Source organism: Mastigoproctus giganteus, chromosome 3, assembly GCF_048544385.1.
Source record: "Mastigoproctus giganteus isolate SK-2022 chromosome 3, ASM4854438v1, whole genome shotgun sequence".
Lineage (NCBI taxonomy): Eukaryota > Metazoa > Arthropoda > Arachnida > Uropygi > Thelyphonidae > Mastigoproctus > Mastigoproctus giganteus.
This window is the reverse complement of record NC_143577.1, coordinates 1,169,673-1,184,845: the sequence shown is the minus strand read 5'-3', so window position 1 is coordinate 1,184,845 and position 15,173 is coordinate 1,169,673. Positions and strand designations below refer to the sequence as shown.

At 36.8% G+C, this 15,173-nt stretch overlaps 1 protein-coding gene across 3 annotated transcripts in view; it reads left to right on the top strand.

Moving 5' to 3' along the window:
• The window catches only part of LOC150087601 (ras GTPase-activating protein nGAP-like), a 604,257-nt gene that overhangs the window by 255,329 nt on the left and 333,755 nt on the right, over positions 1–15,173 (top strand). For all 3 annotated transcript variants that reach the window (XM_090369159.1, XM_090369157.1, XM_090369158.1), the window contains exon 9: positions 3,005–3,119. In XM_090369159.1, coding sequence (XP_090225285.1) covers positions 3,005–3,119 — 115 coding nt within the window. The remainder of the gene's footprint in view (positions 1–3,004; positions 3,120–15,173) is intronic.

Here is a 15,173-nt window from a genome sequence, read left to right as displayed (position 1 = left end):
CCTTGGGGGACACCCGCATTAGTGGAGAAGTTAGAAGACAGAAAGCCATCTACCATCACCCTCAGTGAGCGATCGGAGAGAAAACTGGATAATCAATTACAAAAAACAGTTGGCAAACCATAAGATAGAAGCTTGTTTAGAAGACCTTTATGTCAAACATGATCGAAAGCCTTTGAGATGTCAAACATGATTGAAAGTCTTTGAGATGTCAAGAGTAACTGCTTGTGTTTCACCAAACTTTTCCATTGAATTAGTCCATAAATGGGTAACATAAGCCAGAATATCACCAGTGGATCAATAGAGCGAAAGAGAAAACCCAATTCTTTAGATGCAGAGGAAGCAATATTTGTGATATGCTTATGCAGAGATCAGAAGTCAAGGTAATCCCTAATAGAGATATGTGATCTTGTCTAGACATCTGAGTGTCATCGAAAATAAGCATAGGAGCAGAAGAAATCATTTTGTGAGATATAAGACAGGACCAAGTTTTAAAACGATAGAAATTAACTAAGTTACCCTTACCCCATGGAGAATTACCTGAAGATCTGCATTTAAGGAATGGTATTGGATATTTGAGAAGTTGAAGCTGTTTGTGCAAGGCAAGATTTTTCAAACTGTAAGGTGGAATGCAGCGTACTACCATCAACAAAACTATGGATAGGGTTTCCAATCAATGTAAATAGGTCATTAACATACAAGAGGAAAAGATTGGGAGAAGTAATGGAGCCCCGGGAGAACACCAGCATTATTGTAGAAGTTAGAAGACAGAGCCCTATCTGCTATCACTATAGTGAGTGGTCAGAGAGAAAACTGGATATCCAATTATCCAAAAACATTTGGAAAACCATAATATTTAATTATTTAGAAGACCTTTATGCCAAACATGATAAAAAGTCTTTGAAATGTCAAGGGCACCTGCTTGAGTTTCACCAAACTTTTTTCTCCACAGACGTGTAAAATAAGCCAGTATATCACCAGTGGACTGACAGTGATGAAAAAATATTGGCAATCATTGATCAGATGGAAGAGTTATGTGATCTTTTAGTTTGGGAACTGGCTGGATATAAGCAAATTTCCAAGCAAAAGAAAAAAGTGAAAAAAAGAAGACAGAAAATACGAGTAAATTCAGGAGCACAGGTTTTGAGAATAAGTGGAGAAATGCATCAGAACCTGGAACTTTCATGATCAAGACTATTCAGAAATCTTTCTGACATCCTTTTCATAGAAGACCACAGGAGGCATTTAATGGAGTATATCTGAGAATTGTAAGAGATGGTTTACCAAGATCATCAATAAATGCATTAGAAGAAAAGTAGGATGCTAGCAAGTTGACTTTATCTTTGGCTGAGGTGGCAATAGAACCATTGGGTTTTAACAGAGGTGGGAGTAAAGATGGGCAGAAATTGCGACCAATAGCTAAGAGACCAAACTGCTCAACTACCATTTAGACAAGAAACAAGTTTTCTACTCTTAGCCTATTCAAAATCTAGGTGTAAAAAGTGATTAGTGGAGTTGGGAGAATGATAGGGGAAAGAGATGATTTTAACAGAATTGCATAGAGAGATTTAAGCCAGAGAGGATCGGAAAGAAGAGATTCCAAATTACTAAGTCTTTGACAGGGAATTACTAAGTCTTTGATGTATGCAGAGGTACCACCTTTAGAGCAAAAAGAATCAGCAAATAATTGGGACAACTGAGATGAGCAGAGTTTGAATCAAACTATAATTGGGATTCTGTCAGAAAAAGTAAGTGGAAAGACAGTTATCATAATAAATACAGGATTATTCTAATGTCTTATAAGATTATTCTAAGTTCAGCATTTTCTTGATGATAAATATCATATCAATGGCCATGAGCATTAAAAAATTTCAATCCAGAAAATATCAGACTTCACCACTTTTTCAACTTTGTCTTATTTTCTTAATGATAATAACTTATAAATTTCGTAAATCCAAATAAATTTCACTGAAATACAAGTACTTTCAGTCATTACTATTCTGCATTGTTGTCCAGTGCAATGAATTGCTATTCTTTATTCGAGTTCTTGAGGTTGTCATATGCAGAATTAAAAAAATGTTTTTCTTATCCTTTTGGAACACTGGACAAGTCCTCTGAAACCAGTACCATTCCATAGTGCTTGTTCAGTATCCCAAAGGGCCAAGTAACTTATCACTTTAACCACTTATCAACCATGACTTCCATGCTGAGGGTCTTTTTAGAGAAGAACAAGACGTATTCATATAAAAAATTGCTTTCTTTACTCTAAAAAAACTGACTCCAAATTACTGAGTCTCTGACAGGGAATATCCATCAGAGACTTAGTAATATATAATTGCATTACATATTTAGGTTCAGAGGAATATTTTTACTAGGTTATGGGAAGAAATTTGGCCAGAAAAAAAGTTTTGTTTGATAGAAAAAAAAAAAAAAAAAGAAAGCTTTCAAATATATTTTAAAATTTATGATACCTTTAACATAGAAATAAAATACAAAAAGCCTGTTCAGTAAAGTTAATTATGAAGACTAGACATTTTTCATTTAAGGTATGACAGAAATATATTTAAAAATTAAATACTACTTCATAAGCAATTTTTGGATCATATTTGAGAGTACTGATTGATTGATTTTGGTTTTTATGGCACATGAGTGACTAAGGCCATGATGTGCCAAGCTTGAATATTTGAGAGTAGAGCAGCTCCAGATATCCAAACTAAAATGCCTTAATCTCATATTAGCCCAGCAAAAATAAACTTGGCCCATTTTTTAAATTGAAGACTGGCCCCTGAGCCTTCTTTCAGTCTCCCAGCAGCCCAGTCTTCCACTGTTAACTGTTATTACTAATATTATGTGACTTTCCACCGAAAGCTGTATAAGAGTACGCATTCTGTATAAAAGGCTTCTTGGTTTGGTTTCTTTGCTCATTTTTTTTTATACAACTAATCAGGCTGCTAGTTAAATTATCTTCTCATTCTTACTTGGAAGTAATGGGATTTTTTCTCCTTAGGTACCCAGCTATTATGGGAAAATCTAGTCCAAAAGAATGCCCTTCTTTAAGGATAAAAGCCCGTTTTCTTCAAATAGACATTCTTCCAGAAGAGAAATATTATGAGTTTTTGCAGGTTAAAAACATTTTATTATTAAATATATTTTGTTGCCTGTGAAATTTCTGTTATTTTTGTTTAAATGGGAGCCATTTGCAGCACAGTTTTAGAGTTAAACCCAGCCTCTCTCTCTGTTAAAAAAAAAATCTCAGCTTTTTGAATATATTTAAATTGCATGGTAAATTGACTAAGCAAATTTAAATGTATAGTATTTTAAAATTACTAATTGAATTGAAATGATATCATTTAATGATAGGAAAGAGCATGACAGAGAACTTTTTCTGAATTTGTGTAATTTAGAGTATCACTATGTGGATTTAGTAATGATATGTTTCTGAAATACAGTTACTTTTTTTGTTATAATTTGGAATGACTCTAAGGAGTTCTTTTTTCTTAAGGTTGTTAGAGTCAGTGCCTTGCCAGTTTGAGTGGCAGATCCAGAACATTTGATGGAAGGGGCATAGTAAAAAAATAAATTGCTAAACAAAGAAAAATTATAATTTACACAAATACATTGATAATCTTTGGTGACCAAGCAGTTTTCTTGAAATAAATTCCTAAGTAAATGCTAAAATAAGTATCATAATGGATGGTAAAATAAAGTTAATTAGAAAAATCAGTGATTGAAAATTTTTATTTTCTCAATTGTTTCTGAGAAAGTGAAAAAGTGAGGAAAAGAAAGTAAAAATCAAACTTTAGTAGATATTATTTTTAAATAACATTCATAGAAAAGAATAGCGAAAGCTTAAAAAACGGTACTCACCTTGAAATTAATCTGCGATGGTTTACTTAGGTAGCGTGGTTAATGTTTACGTTGAATTGTTAAATTGAAAAATTAAAAGGGAGGGAAGTAAGTAAAGGTTGACTGAGTTAAATGGGCCCAAGGAAACAGAAGTGTACACATCCAATCCTTGGTTGTCATCGAAATAAAAAAAAGAAGAATAATTAAAAACTATGTAAGTGAAGCCAATAGTCTTTACGAGGACTTTCGTTAGTTAAAGAACGTCTTCAGTTGGCAATGTGTGGGGAGAGAACGCGTATGGTATTTTAAGAATAAAAAATTATACTCTCGTGATGCCTTTTTTGACATGTGGGAACTTTAATCTCGAGAGGTTCCAAATTGGGGAAAGATTGAAGGGGAGTTTAGAATTCAGAATTTGGAGGTTAGAGTGGTGCTTGTACCATTCAATAACTAGAGCTTCATATTGAAGTATTCTGTAGCTGGATTTTAGTTTAATGATGGAAATGGCAGAATCGATGAGCGGGTTGTGGTTGTGAGTCTGGGCATGAGTTGTAAGTTCTGTGACAGATTGGTTAGACGTGAGACTATGGAAATGGTAGTATGCACGGGTGTTGGATGTTTTTGATGAGCCAAATTTGGTAGTGGTACTTCCGATATAACATGTGTTGCAGTTTGGTTGACAATTAATGAGGTATATAATATTATTAAGGTCGTTTGTAGAATATTTGTATGTGTCTTTATAGGTGCTGAAGAAGGATCCTAATTTGTTGTAGGTGGAAAAAACAAGGGAGATATCAGTGTTGTTAAATAGGCGTCGGAACTGTCCTGCTAGTTCATTGTGGTAAGGGAGGACTATGCGGATGTTAGTTTTATTTTTGTCTTTGGTTGGGATGTTAGATTTAATTTTATTTTTAGCGTGAAGGATTGTATTTAAAATGAGTTGGTGGGGGGTAACCTCTGGATATAAATTTGTCGGTAATATACTGTATTTCATTGTGAAGGTCGGTGGGTGAGGAACTGTACTTTAGTGCATTGTGAATTTGGTTATATAAAACTGCCTTTTTAGTGTTTAGAGGGTGATGAGAAGCAAAATGTAAGTATTTACCGGTGTTTGTATTTTTCCTGAAAATTTTCGTATTTAATTTTGTGCCTGTTATATAGATAGTGAGATTAAGGAAATTTATCTGATTGTTCTGTCCAATTTCAAGGGTGAATTTAAGTCTATCATGTACAGAGTTAAGTTTTACGAAGAGGTTATTAATAATGGGTCAGTTGCCTACTACAAGAATGTCGTCGGCATAGCGCATGTATAATTTTAGTTCAGGGGGAAAGGGGTGTAGGATTTGGCTTTCAATGGCGGCTAGGTAGATTTTGGACAATAGGGCCGAAATCCCCAGTCCCATTGGTAAGCCATATATTTGTTGGAGGATTTTTTCGTTGAATCTAAAAAATCTTGCTTCTAATAGGAGGGTGGTGAGTTCAAGGATATGGTCTATAGAAAGGGGGGTACGTTTTGTTAAGGTATCGTCTGTTTCTAAGAACTTGCGTAAGGCTTGTAAAGTAAATGGAATATGGACATTTGTGTAAAGAGAAGTAACGTCATAGGAAGCTGGGATGTTTGTATCGGATATTGTGATGTTATTAATTTTTTGAAAAGCTTGATTGGTGTTATTGATCTTGAATGTGGAAAATTTTGTAAGGGGGGTTATAATTTTGACCAGGAAGGAGGATAAATTAGCGAAAGCTGAATTGCTATATGATACAATTGGTCTTAAAGGGTGGTCTGCTTTATGTAACTTGATAATCCCAAACATGTGGGGGAGGATGTTATTGTGGATTCCAATTTGTTGTAGTGTGGAAAGGTTGATTTCCTTATTTTGCCTGAGTTTTCTGAGAATTATGTCGAGTTTATTTTTGAGTCTGACGATGTTATGGTTATTTACATTTATATATGTGTTTGGATCTGCTAAGATGGATTCTAATTTTTCGGTGTAGGTGTCTTTATCTATTATAACAATCATGTCACCTTTATCGGCTTTTTGAATAATAACGTTGGAAGTTTTACTGAGTTTGTGTAAATCCATAAGCTGTTGTTTTTTTATATTAGAGCAAGAAGATAGTTTGGTATTAATAATACTATTTGTTTGGTGCATTAGACGCCATTTATCGGGATGATGTTCGAGTTTGGACTGGAGTTCAACAATGCAGTCTTTTATAGGGTAATGTTGATTTTTGATGGCAAAATTAAAGCCATATTCCAGGCCAGAATGTTCAGCGGGTTTAAAAGATCTGGAAGAGAGGTTAACGGTGGTGATTTTTGCCGGGGAGCGAGTCGTAAGGGAATTCCATTTTTTATTATGTCTTTGTATTATTTCTTGGTTGGTAGCATTAATACGTATATTGTTTTTGTTGGTGAACTCAATCCAGTCATGAGGGGTCATTTCTTTTTTAAGGTAAAATTATCAAGTTACATAAAGCAGACCACTCTTTAAGACCAATTGTATCATATAGCAATTCAGCTTTCGCTAATTTATCCTCCTTCCTGGTCAAAATTATAACCCCCCTTACAAAATTTTCCACATTCAAGATCAATAACACCAATCAAGCTTTTCAAAAAATTAATAACATCACAATATCCGATACAAACATCCTAGCTTCCTATGACGTTACTTCTCTTTACACAAATGTCCATATTCCATTTACTTTACAAGCCTTACGCAAGTTCTTAGAAACAGACGATACCTTAACAAAACGTACCCCCCTTTCTATAGACCATATCCTTGAACTCACCACCCTCCTATTAGAAGCAAGATTTTTTAGATTCAACGAAAAAATCTTCCAACAAATATATGGCTTACCAATGGGACTGGGGATTTCGGTCCTATTGTCCGAAATCTACCTAGCCGCCATTGAAAGCCAAATCCTACACCCCTTTCCCCCTGAACTAAAATTATACATGCGCTATGCCGACGACATTCTTGTAGTAGGCAACAGACCCATTATTAATAACCTCTTCGTAAAACTTAACTCTGTACATGATAGACTTAAATTCACCCTTGAAATTGGACAGAACAATCAGATAAATTTCCTTAATCTCACTATCTATATAACAGGCACAAAATTAAATACGAAAATTTTCAGGAAAAATACAAACACCGGTAAATACTTACATTTTGCTTCTCATCACCCTCTAAACACTAAAAAGGCAGTTTTATATAACCAAATTCACAATGCACTAAAGTACAGTTCCTCACCCACCGACCTTCACAATGAAATACAGTATATTACCGACAAATTTATATCCAGAGGTTACCCCCACCAACTCATTTTAAATACAATCCTTCACGCTAAAAATAAAATTAAATCTAACATCCCAACCAAAGACAAAAATAAAATTAACATCCGCATAGTCCTCCCTTACCACAATGAACTAGCAGGACAGTTCCGACGCCTATTTAACAACACTGATATCGCCCTTGTTTTTTCCACCTACAACAAATTAGGATCCTTCTTCAGCACCTATAAAGACACATACAAATATTCTACAAACGACCTTAATAATATTATATACCTCATTAATTGTCAACCAAACTGCAACACATGTTATATCGGAAGTACCACTACCAAAGGCGCTTCCGTAGCCAGGTGGGCAGGAGCAGCAGTGCGTAGCACATGCATCTTGATTAGACCAGGGTTCGAGCCCGTGAGCCACCAAATACGGAGGATGCGGAAAGGTCAGGGAATGACCACCGCATATCCCCGGAGCAATATGGCCTTAGTTGCTAATGCTCCTAAAAACCAAACAACAACAACAACAACAACCACTACCAAATTTGGCTCATCAAAAACATCCAACACCCGTGCATACTACCATTTCCATAGTCTCACGTCTAACCAATCTGTCACAGAACTTACAACTCATGCCCAGACTCACAACCACAACCCGCTCATCGATTCTGCCATTTCCATCATTAAACTAAAATCCAGCTACAGAATACTTCAATATGAAGCTCTAGTTATTGAATGGTACAAGCACCACTCTAACCTCCAAATTCTGAATTCTAAACTCCCCTTCAATCTTTCCCCAATTTGGAACCTCTCGAGATTAAAGTTCCCACATGTCAAAAAAGGCATCACGAGAGTATAATTTTTTATTCTTAAAATACCATACGCGTTCTCTCCCCACACATTGCCAACTGAAGACGTTCTTTAACTAACGAAAGTCCTCGTAAAGACTATTGGCTTCACTTACATAGTTTTTAATTATTCTTCTTTTTTTTATTTCGATGACAACCAAGGATTGGATGTGTACACTTCTGTTTCCTTGGGCCCATTTAACTCAGTCAACCTTTACTTACTTCGCTCCCTTTTAATTTTTCAATTTAACAATTCAACGTAAACATTAACCACGCTACCTAAGTAAACCATCGCAGATTAATTTCAAGGTGAGTACCGTTTTTTAAGCTTTCGCTATTCTTTTCTAGTCTACTAACACGGTACTTGAAGATTTCTAAAAATTTCGTATAACATTCATACTAAGTAGGCACTGTGAATGAAAATCATGAATTAACGTGCATGTGCTCAAAGTATAGTCAGTAGTCTGGGTCCAGCCTTGACAAGATATGTGAAAGAATTTTAAAATTTATAGCTGGGCAAATTAGATATCCTAGAAAAAAATATGGCACTGTAGCTTCACACATTAGTCAACTTCAGGAATCTTCAGATGCAGCTCAATTGCAACTGCATATCTGAACAGCTCATGCAGTTCAGATATGCAGAATGCAGCTCTTTTATTTTGATATACACTCAGTGATCACTGAATTATGACCACCTACCAAATACTATGTTGCATTTGCATGGATAACAGCTGGATAACTATGTTATACTTTTGCATGGATAACAGATGCTAATCGCCTAGGCTAGCATTTCCCAAACTTTTTTAGTCAAGGAACACTTGCCTCAGGGGCTCACATCTGGTGAGTATGGGCTTGGCAAACCCAGGGTCTTGAGCTGGACATCATCATTCTTCTCTTTTTGCCTTCTTGGTGTTCGAGGTGTTCCCTTTTACTCTCTCTCTTTCTCAGGGTAACATGGGAATTTTTTTTTTTTTTTTTTGGCTGGTGCAGCATACGCCTCAGCCTTCCTTGCACCATATGGCTAATAATAATAATCTCACAACATATTCATGGAACACTTACGAAACACAAGTTTAGTTGGAGCCAAAGAACTGTTTGCTAGCTAATATTTTATTACATATGGTGCACTGTGCATCATTATTTTTAACACATATAAAGCTGGAATTCAAATAACTGCCATTATACTTTTGTTTTGGTCTTTTATTAGTTGGTTCCTGTTTTTTCACTTTGGATTTTTGGGGAACAAAAGGCTGCGATTGTTCATCCTCACTTTGAAATGTGACAATATTTTGTGTTCGTTTTCACTGACCACAGTTGCACTACTAGAAGTACTTTGCTTCTCGTTTTAAAGTTCCTTTTTCAATCACAAATCTATGGTCATATATTTTAATAATAATATTTCGAAATATGGATAATATCGAAATATGGTGTAATAAGGATAGGTGGAGCAGAACCAGGGTATGTCTGCCGGGAGCAGCTATTGATGATGTCACCAACAGATTGTCAGATTTTAAAGGGGGTAAAGAAAATATTATTATTCATGTGGGGACAAATGATATTAAACGTACACGATCTGACGATTTGTTGGAAAAATACAGGACCATGCTGAGGAAATGTCGCGAGCTAGGCCATAATGTCTATGTGTCTGCAATTCTTGCCAGACGCGATAGGAGGGATTATATGTTAAGAGCCTTGTGAATTAACTCAAGACTTGAAGGAATCTGCAAGGCTTTAGGGGGTAAATTTCTATCAGCATGGCCCACACTTGTAGGTAGAAGGAATTTGTTTTGTAGAGACGGGATACACTTAAACAAAGGTGGTGCAAACGTTTTTGCCAGTATTATTGAGGATACCTTAAAGGTTCAGGGAAACTGCTAGTTAAGGGGGATGGGTAATACTGACACGCATTTATCTGATAATATTGGTCAATGTAACTCTTGCACATACCTTAAGAGTTCTTATCTGCTACCCCAACTGGACGTATTATCTAGATGTTCTGGGGGCAAAAACGTTTCATGTGAGCGGGTAGCTAATATCAGGGAAGAGAGCCTAAAAAACTTCAAGGGTTGTGTTAGGGTTGTTAAATATACAAGAACAGTAAATATTAATTGTTTATACAGTAACGTTAGAAGTGTCGTCAATAAAATGAACGAATTCGAACTGCTGGTTAAAACAAGTAACGCGGACATAATAGGGCTTACAGAAACGTGGTACCACCCGGAAATTGGGGATGATGAGTTTCAGTATGGCTTGTATAATGTATTTAGGAAGGATAGGTTAGATAGAAGGGGTGGTGGGGTAATGCTTCTTATCAGAAGCAGCCTGAGTGTGACGATAGCTTTCCCGGATTCAGACATTTCACATGCTAGTATAGAGTCTGTATGGTGTGAGATAGTCGGAAACAAAGGTATAATGTGAGTAGGAGTAATCTGCAGACCAGGTGATTGTGAAGATTATGACAAAAGCCTCTACATGCAAATGGAATGGGCAAGTAAGCGTCAATGCCTTATTATGGGTGATTTCAATTTGCCTCTAATTGATTGGAGTAAATGGGAAGGAAACTCGACATGGGGAACAAAATTTTTAAATCAACTAGATGACTGTTATTTGTATCAACATGTCAGGGAAAGTACTAGAGAAAAGAATATCCTAGACCTCATCATCACACATGAATCAGATGACATAACAGGGCTGACAGTAGAGGAACCAGTAGCAGGAAGTGATCACGGAGTTCTACAGTGGATGATGACGAGAGAGGTAGCAGTAGTAAAAGGCAAAGGAATGGGTTTTAATTTCAGAAAAGGAAATTACGATGCCTTAAGGTGCTACATGGCCTCTATTAACTGGATAGATATCGCGCAGAGAATGAATACATTTGAACTGTGGTACGCTTTTAAAACATTAATCACAGATGCCTTGAATGCGTATATACCATTAAAAAAATACTCCACGAGAAGGGTTCCAAGTTGGATGAATAGTGAAGTTGCCACATTACTTGAGCAGAAAAAGGTAGCATGGAAAGGTTACAGAGCAATAAAAAGTACTGAAGCCTATAACAGCTACAAAGTGATGTGTAATAGAGCCACAGAAAAGGTTCGACAGGCAAAGGCAGTTTATGAGAAATCACTAGCAAACAGAGCAAAGAGGGGGGATAAAGAATTCTTCACATATATAAATGCCAAGAAGAGCAGGATAAACCAGATCGGACCTTTACATAAGGGAAAGGGAATAGTAATAAATACACCAGCTGCCGTTGCAGATGAACTCAACAGTTTTTTGCATCGATATTTACAAATGAAAAGCCTTTTGTGGCAATGGGAAAATTGTGGGAGTGAAGTTAAAAAATATGTAATTAATGATATTGAAATTTTGCAAGATTATTTAATGAAAAAACCTTTGATACCCTATAATCTTAAGAGAGGCGGCAAGCGAGTGCATTGAACCATTGAGGCTAATTATGCGAGCATCACTAGACTCTGGGGAGATTTCCTTGGATTGGAAAAGTGCAAATGTATCTCCCATACATAAGGGTGGCTCTAAAAGTGAAGTTGGAAATTATTGACCTGTCAGTCTGACTTCAGTAGTAGGGAAAATCATGGAGGCAATGATCAAGGGTGGAATTCAGGATCATTTGGATCAAATTGAAATTCTCAAGGATACTCAGCATGGTTTTGTAAAGGGAAAATCATGTTTAACAAATCTGATTCGCTATTTCAAAAGGGTCACTCACGAGCTGGATTTAGGGAATAATTTCTACATTATTTATTTAGATTTCAGCAAAGCTTTTGACTCAGTCCCACATGAGCGGTTGCTTTATAAGCTGGAACAGGTTGGAATCACTGGGAAAATCCTTAGATGGATAGAAGGATGGCTTCAGGGCAGGAGGCAGAGGGTTGTAATAAATGGCTATTCCTCAGATTGGGTTGATGTAAGAAGTGGGGTTCCCCAAGGATCAGTATTAGGACCACTGTTGTTTTTAATTTTCATAAACGACATTGATGAAGGGATAGAGGGCGTGATGTCTAAATTTGCAGATGATGTTAAAATTGGTAGACTAGTTAATGATCACTGTCAAGCTGAGCTTCTTCAGAGAGACCTAGATAGACTTCAGGAGTGGTCAGAAAAATGGCATCTATGCTTTAATCCAACAAAGTGTAAGGTATTACACCTGGGAAACAGTAATCCCAAAAAAACTTATTCACTTGGTGGAGTTCAACTAAACCCAGTACTGGAGGAAAGGGACTTGGGTGTTACGATACATAATTACTGAAATTCAGACATGAAATTCTCTGAGCATTGTAAACAGGTTGCAAGGAAGGCCCATGGTGTCCTATCGATGATCTATCAAACTTTTGCAAGTAGAGATAGGGACGTGATAATCCCATTATATAAGGCTTATGTTAGACCACACTTGGAATACTGTGTTCAAGTATGGAGACCGCACCTAAAGAAAGACATTGAGCTTCTTGAAAGGGTGCACAGAAGGGTAACTCGCCTGGTGAGATTGGCTAAAGGGCATCCTTATGAAGAAAGACTTCAAATATGTGGGTTGCAGAGTTTGGAAACTAGACACCTTAGAGGAGATTTGATTGAGGTGTTTAAGGCTCTGAGAGGCATCAGTAAAATGAATGAGGACAAAATTTTCAAGATTATAAATGATGCTAGAACTAGGGGACATAAATTCAAGTTAAGGGGGGAAATGTTTAGATTGGACTGCAGGAAGTTTTATTTTAGCCAGCGAGTTATAAATTACTGGAATAAGTTGCCTTCATGGGTGGTAGAAGCCCACAGTTTGGGGAAATTCAAAGGTCATCTGGATAGTACTTTCGGGTAAGGGAAGCGCATAGGATGATAGGTTTAATTTCCTTTTTTTTTTTTTTTTTTTTATCATTGTTTTGTTCTGATTTTTTTTTTTTTTTTTTGGCTGGTGCAGCATAAGCCATAGGCTTTCTTGCACCATGCGGCCGTTACTAATACTAATACTAATACTAATAATTATGAAAAAAAAATGTATACAAGGGAGTGAGTTTTGTTATGATATCGGTTCACTTCCTCTTCTCCTTCAACCTGCATACTCCAGGCTAAATCGCATATGAATGGCATACTAGATTACCACATTTCTACTTTTTCTTAGGTGTCATTACCTCTACACATACTTCTCTATGCAAAACCCACCAAAATAAAGTGTTCTGCGGTCTATTTGATTATTAGTCTATGCCAGTATATTAATAACCAAAAAATTATTTTAAATATTATAATGATACAAAAGTGGTATACACCACAAATATGCAAATTTATTTATTTTATTTTTTTAATTATTAATTAATATTTTTTGCGGAACCCTTGTTCACATCTCAGTTTGAGATGTGAATAAGTGTTCATGGAACACAGTTTGAGAAACGCTGGCCTAGGCATTGACTCCACTAGATGTTGGAAATCCATGCTTCTGCAAAGCTTTCCACAGTTTCAGAATAATAATGGTTGTATGTCCATATCCCTCACTTCCCATTCCGAAACATTCCACAGGCGTTCAATTTCTGAGATCAGGCGAATTTGGAGACCAATTAAGCAGGCAATAATCTTTACTGTGTTCCTTCAATCACTTGTGCACAGTATGTGCTCAATAACATGAAACATCATTGTCTTGAAAGATCCTGCTTCTGTCCAGGAAAAAATTCAACATGGCAGAATGCACCTGGTCTCCTAAGAGACCAAACTTGGAATACTGTGTTCAAGTTGGAGACCGCACCTAAAAAAAGACATTGAGCTTCTTGAAAGGGTTCAGACATGGGTAACTCGCTTGGTGAGATCAGCAAAAGAGTGTCCTTATGAGGAAAGACTTCGAATATGTGGGTTGCACAGCTTGGAAACTAGGAGGAGACTTGATCGAGGTGTTTAAGACTTTGAGAGGCAAAAGTAAAATGAATGAGGACGAACTTTTCACGGTTATAAATGATTCTAGAACTAGGGGCATAAATTGAAGTTACAGGGGAGATATTTAGGTTGGATCGCAGGAAGTTTTATTTTAGCCAGCAAGTTATAAATTACTGGAATAATAAATAATAAATTACTAGAATAAGTTACTTACATGGGTGGTAGAGGCTGACAGTTTGAGGAAATTCAAATTTCAGCTGGACAGTTACGTACTGGTGGAAGGAAATGCTTAGGTGCTTATTTCCTTTTCTTTTATTATTTATTAATTATTTATTTAATTGGCACCTCCATAGCCAGGTGGGAAGGAGCAGCAGTGCATAGCACACGCTTCTTGATTAGACCAGGATTAGAGCCCGTGACCATCAAATATGGAGGATGCAGAAAGGTCAGGGAATGACCACCACATATCCCCGGATCGTTATGGCCTTAGTTGCTAATGCTCCTAAAAACCAAAAAACAAACATTTATTTAATTTAATTTATTATTATTATTATTTTACTCACGCACCAGGGTTCTAGTTCTTGCCAGCTAAACATACTCATATATTAAGTAACCACTACCACCTGCCTGAATAGTGGGCACAATGCACATAGTTACATAGTATTTGGGGTCAGTTGCAGCTGGTGGCTTCCCACTTCTGTGCCGTATGCACTCTATGATGAAATGCAGAACTACTGCAAAAGCCAGGAAAAGTGTAGTGTATGGTTTATATAGTATTGTGCTTTGTTCTGTTCTTGTGTCTGACTGCTCAGCCACAGGGCCCCTATGTTGACCTCTATACTGCAACTGGAAGATGAGCCAGGCTGCCCATTATACTCTGGCTGGTCTCTGCCAGGGTCACCTGGGCTTTCTGGATGAGGACCAAGTAAAATGATATTGATGATGGTATATCAAGCTTAATGTCCAAGTTTGCAGACGATACGAAGGTTGACAGGGTTGTCAAGGACACTACTGACGCTATGCTGCTGCAACAGGATCTGGAAAGGTTGAGCAGATGGGCTGAGAGGTGGCAAATGAAATTTAACATTGACAAATGTCAAGTACTACATATGGGAAACAGCAACCCCAGAGCAACGTATCAACTCTGTGGTACTACACTGACAGTGGTAGAGAATGAAAGGGACCTGTGGGTGGTTGTGCAGGCAGATATGAAGTTCTCTGAGCAGTGCAGACGGGCGGCAAGAGTAGCTCATGGTGTATTGTCAATGATATATAGGAATTTTTCTAGCAGGGATAAGGAGGTGATTATTCCCTTGTATA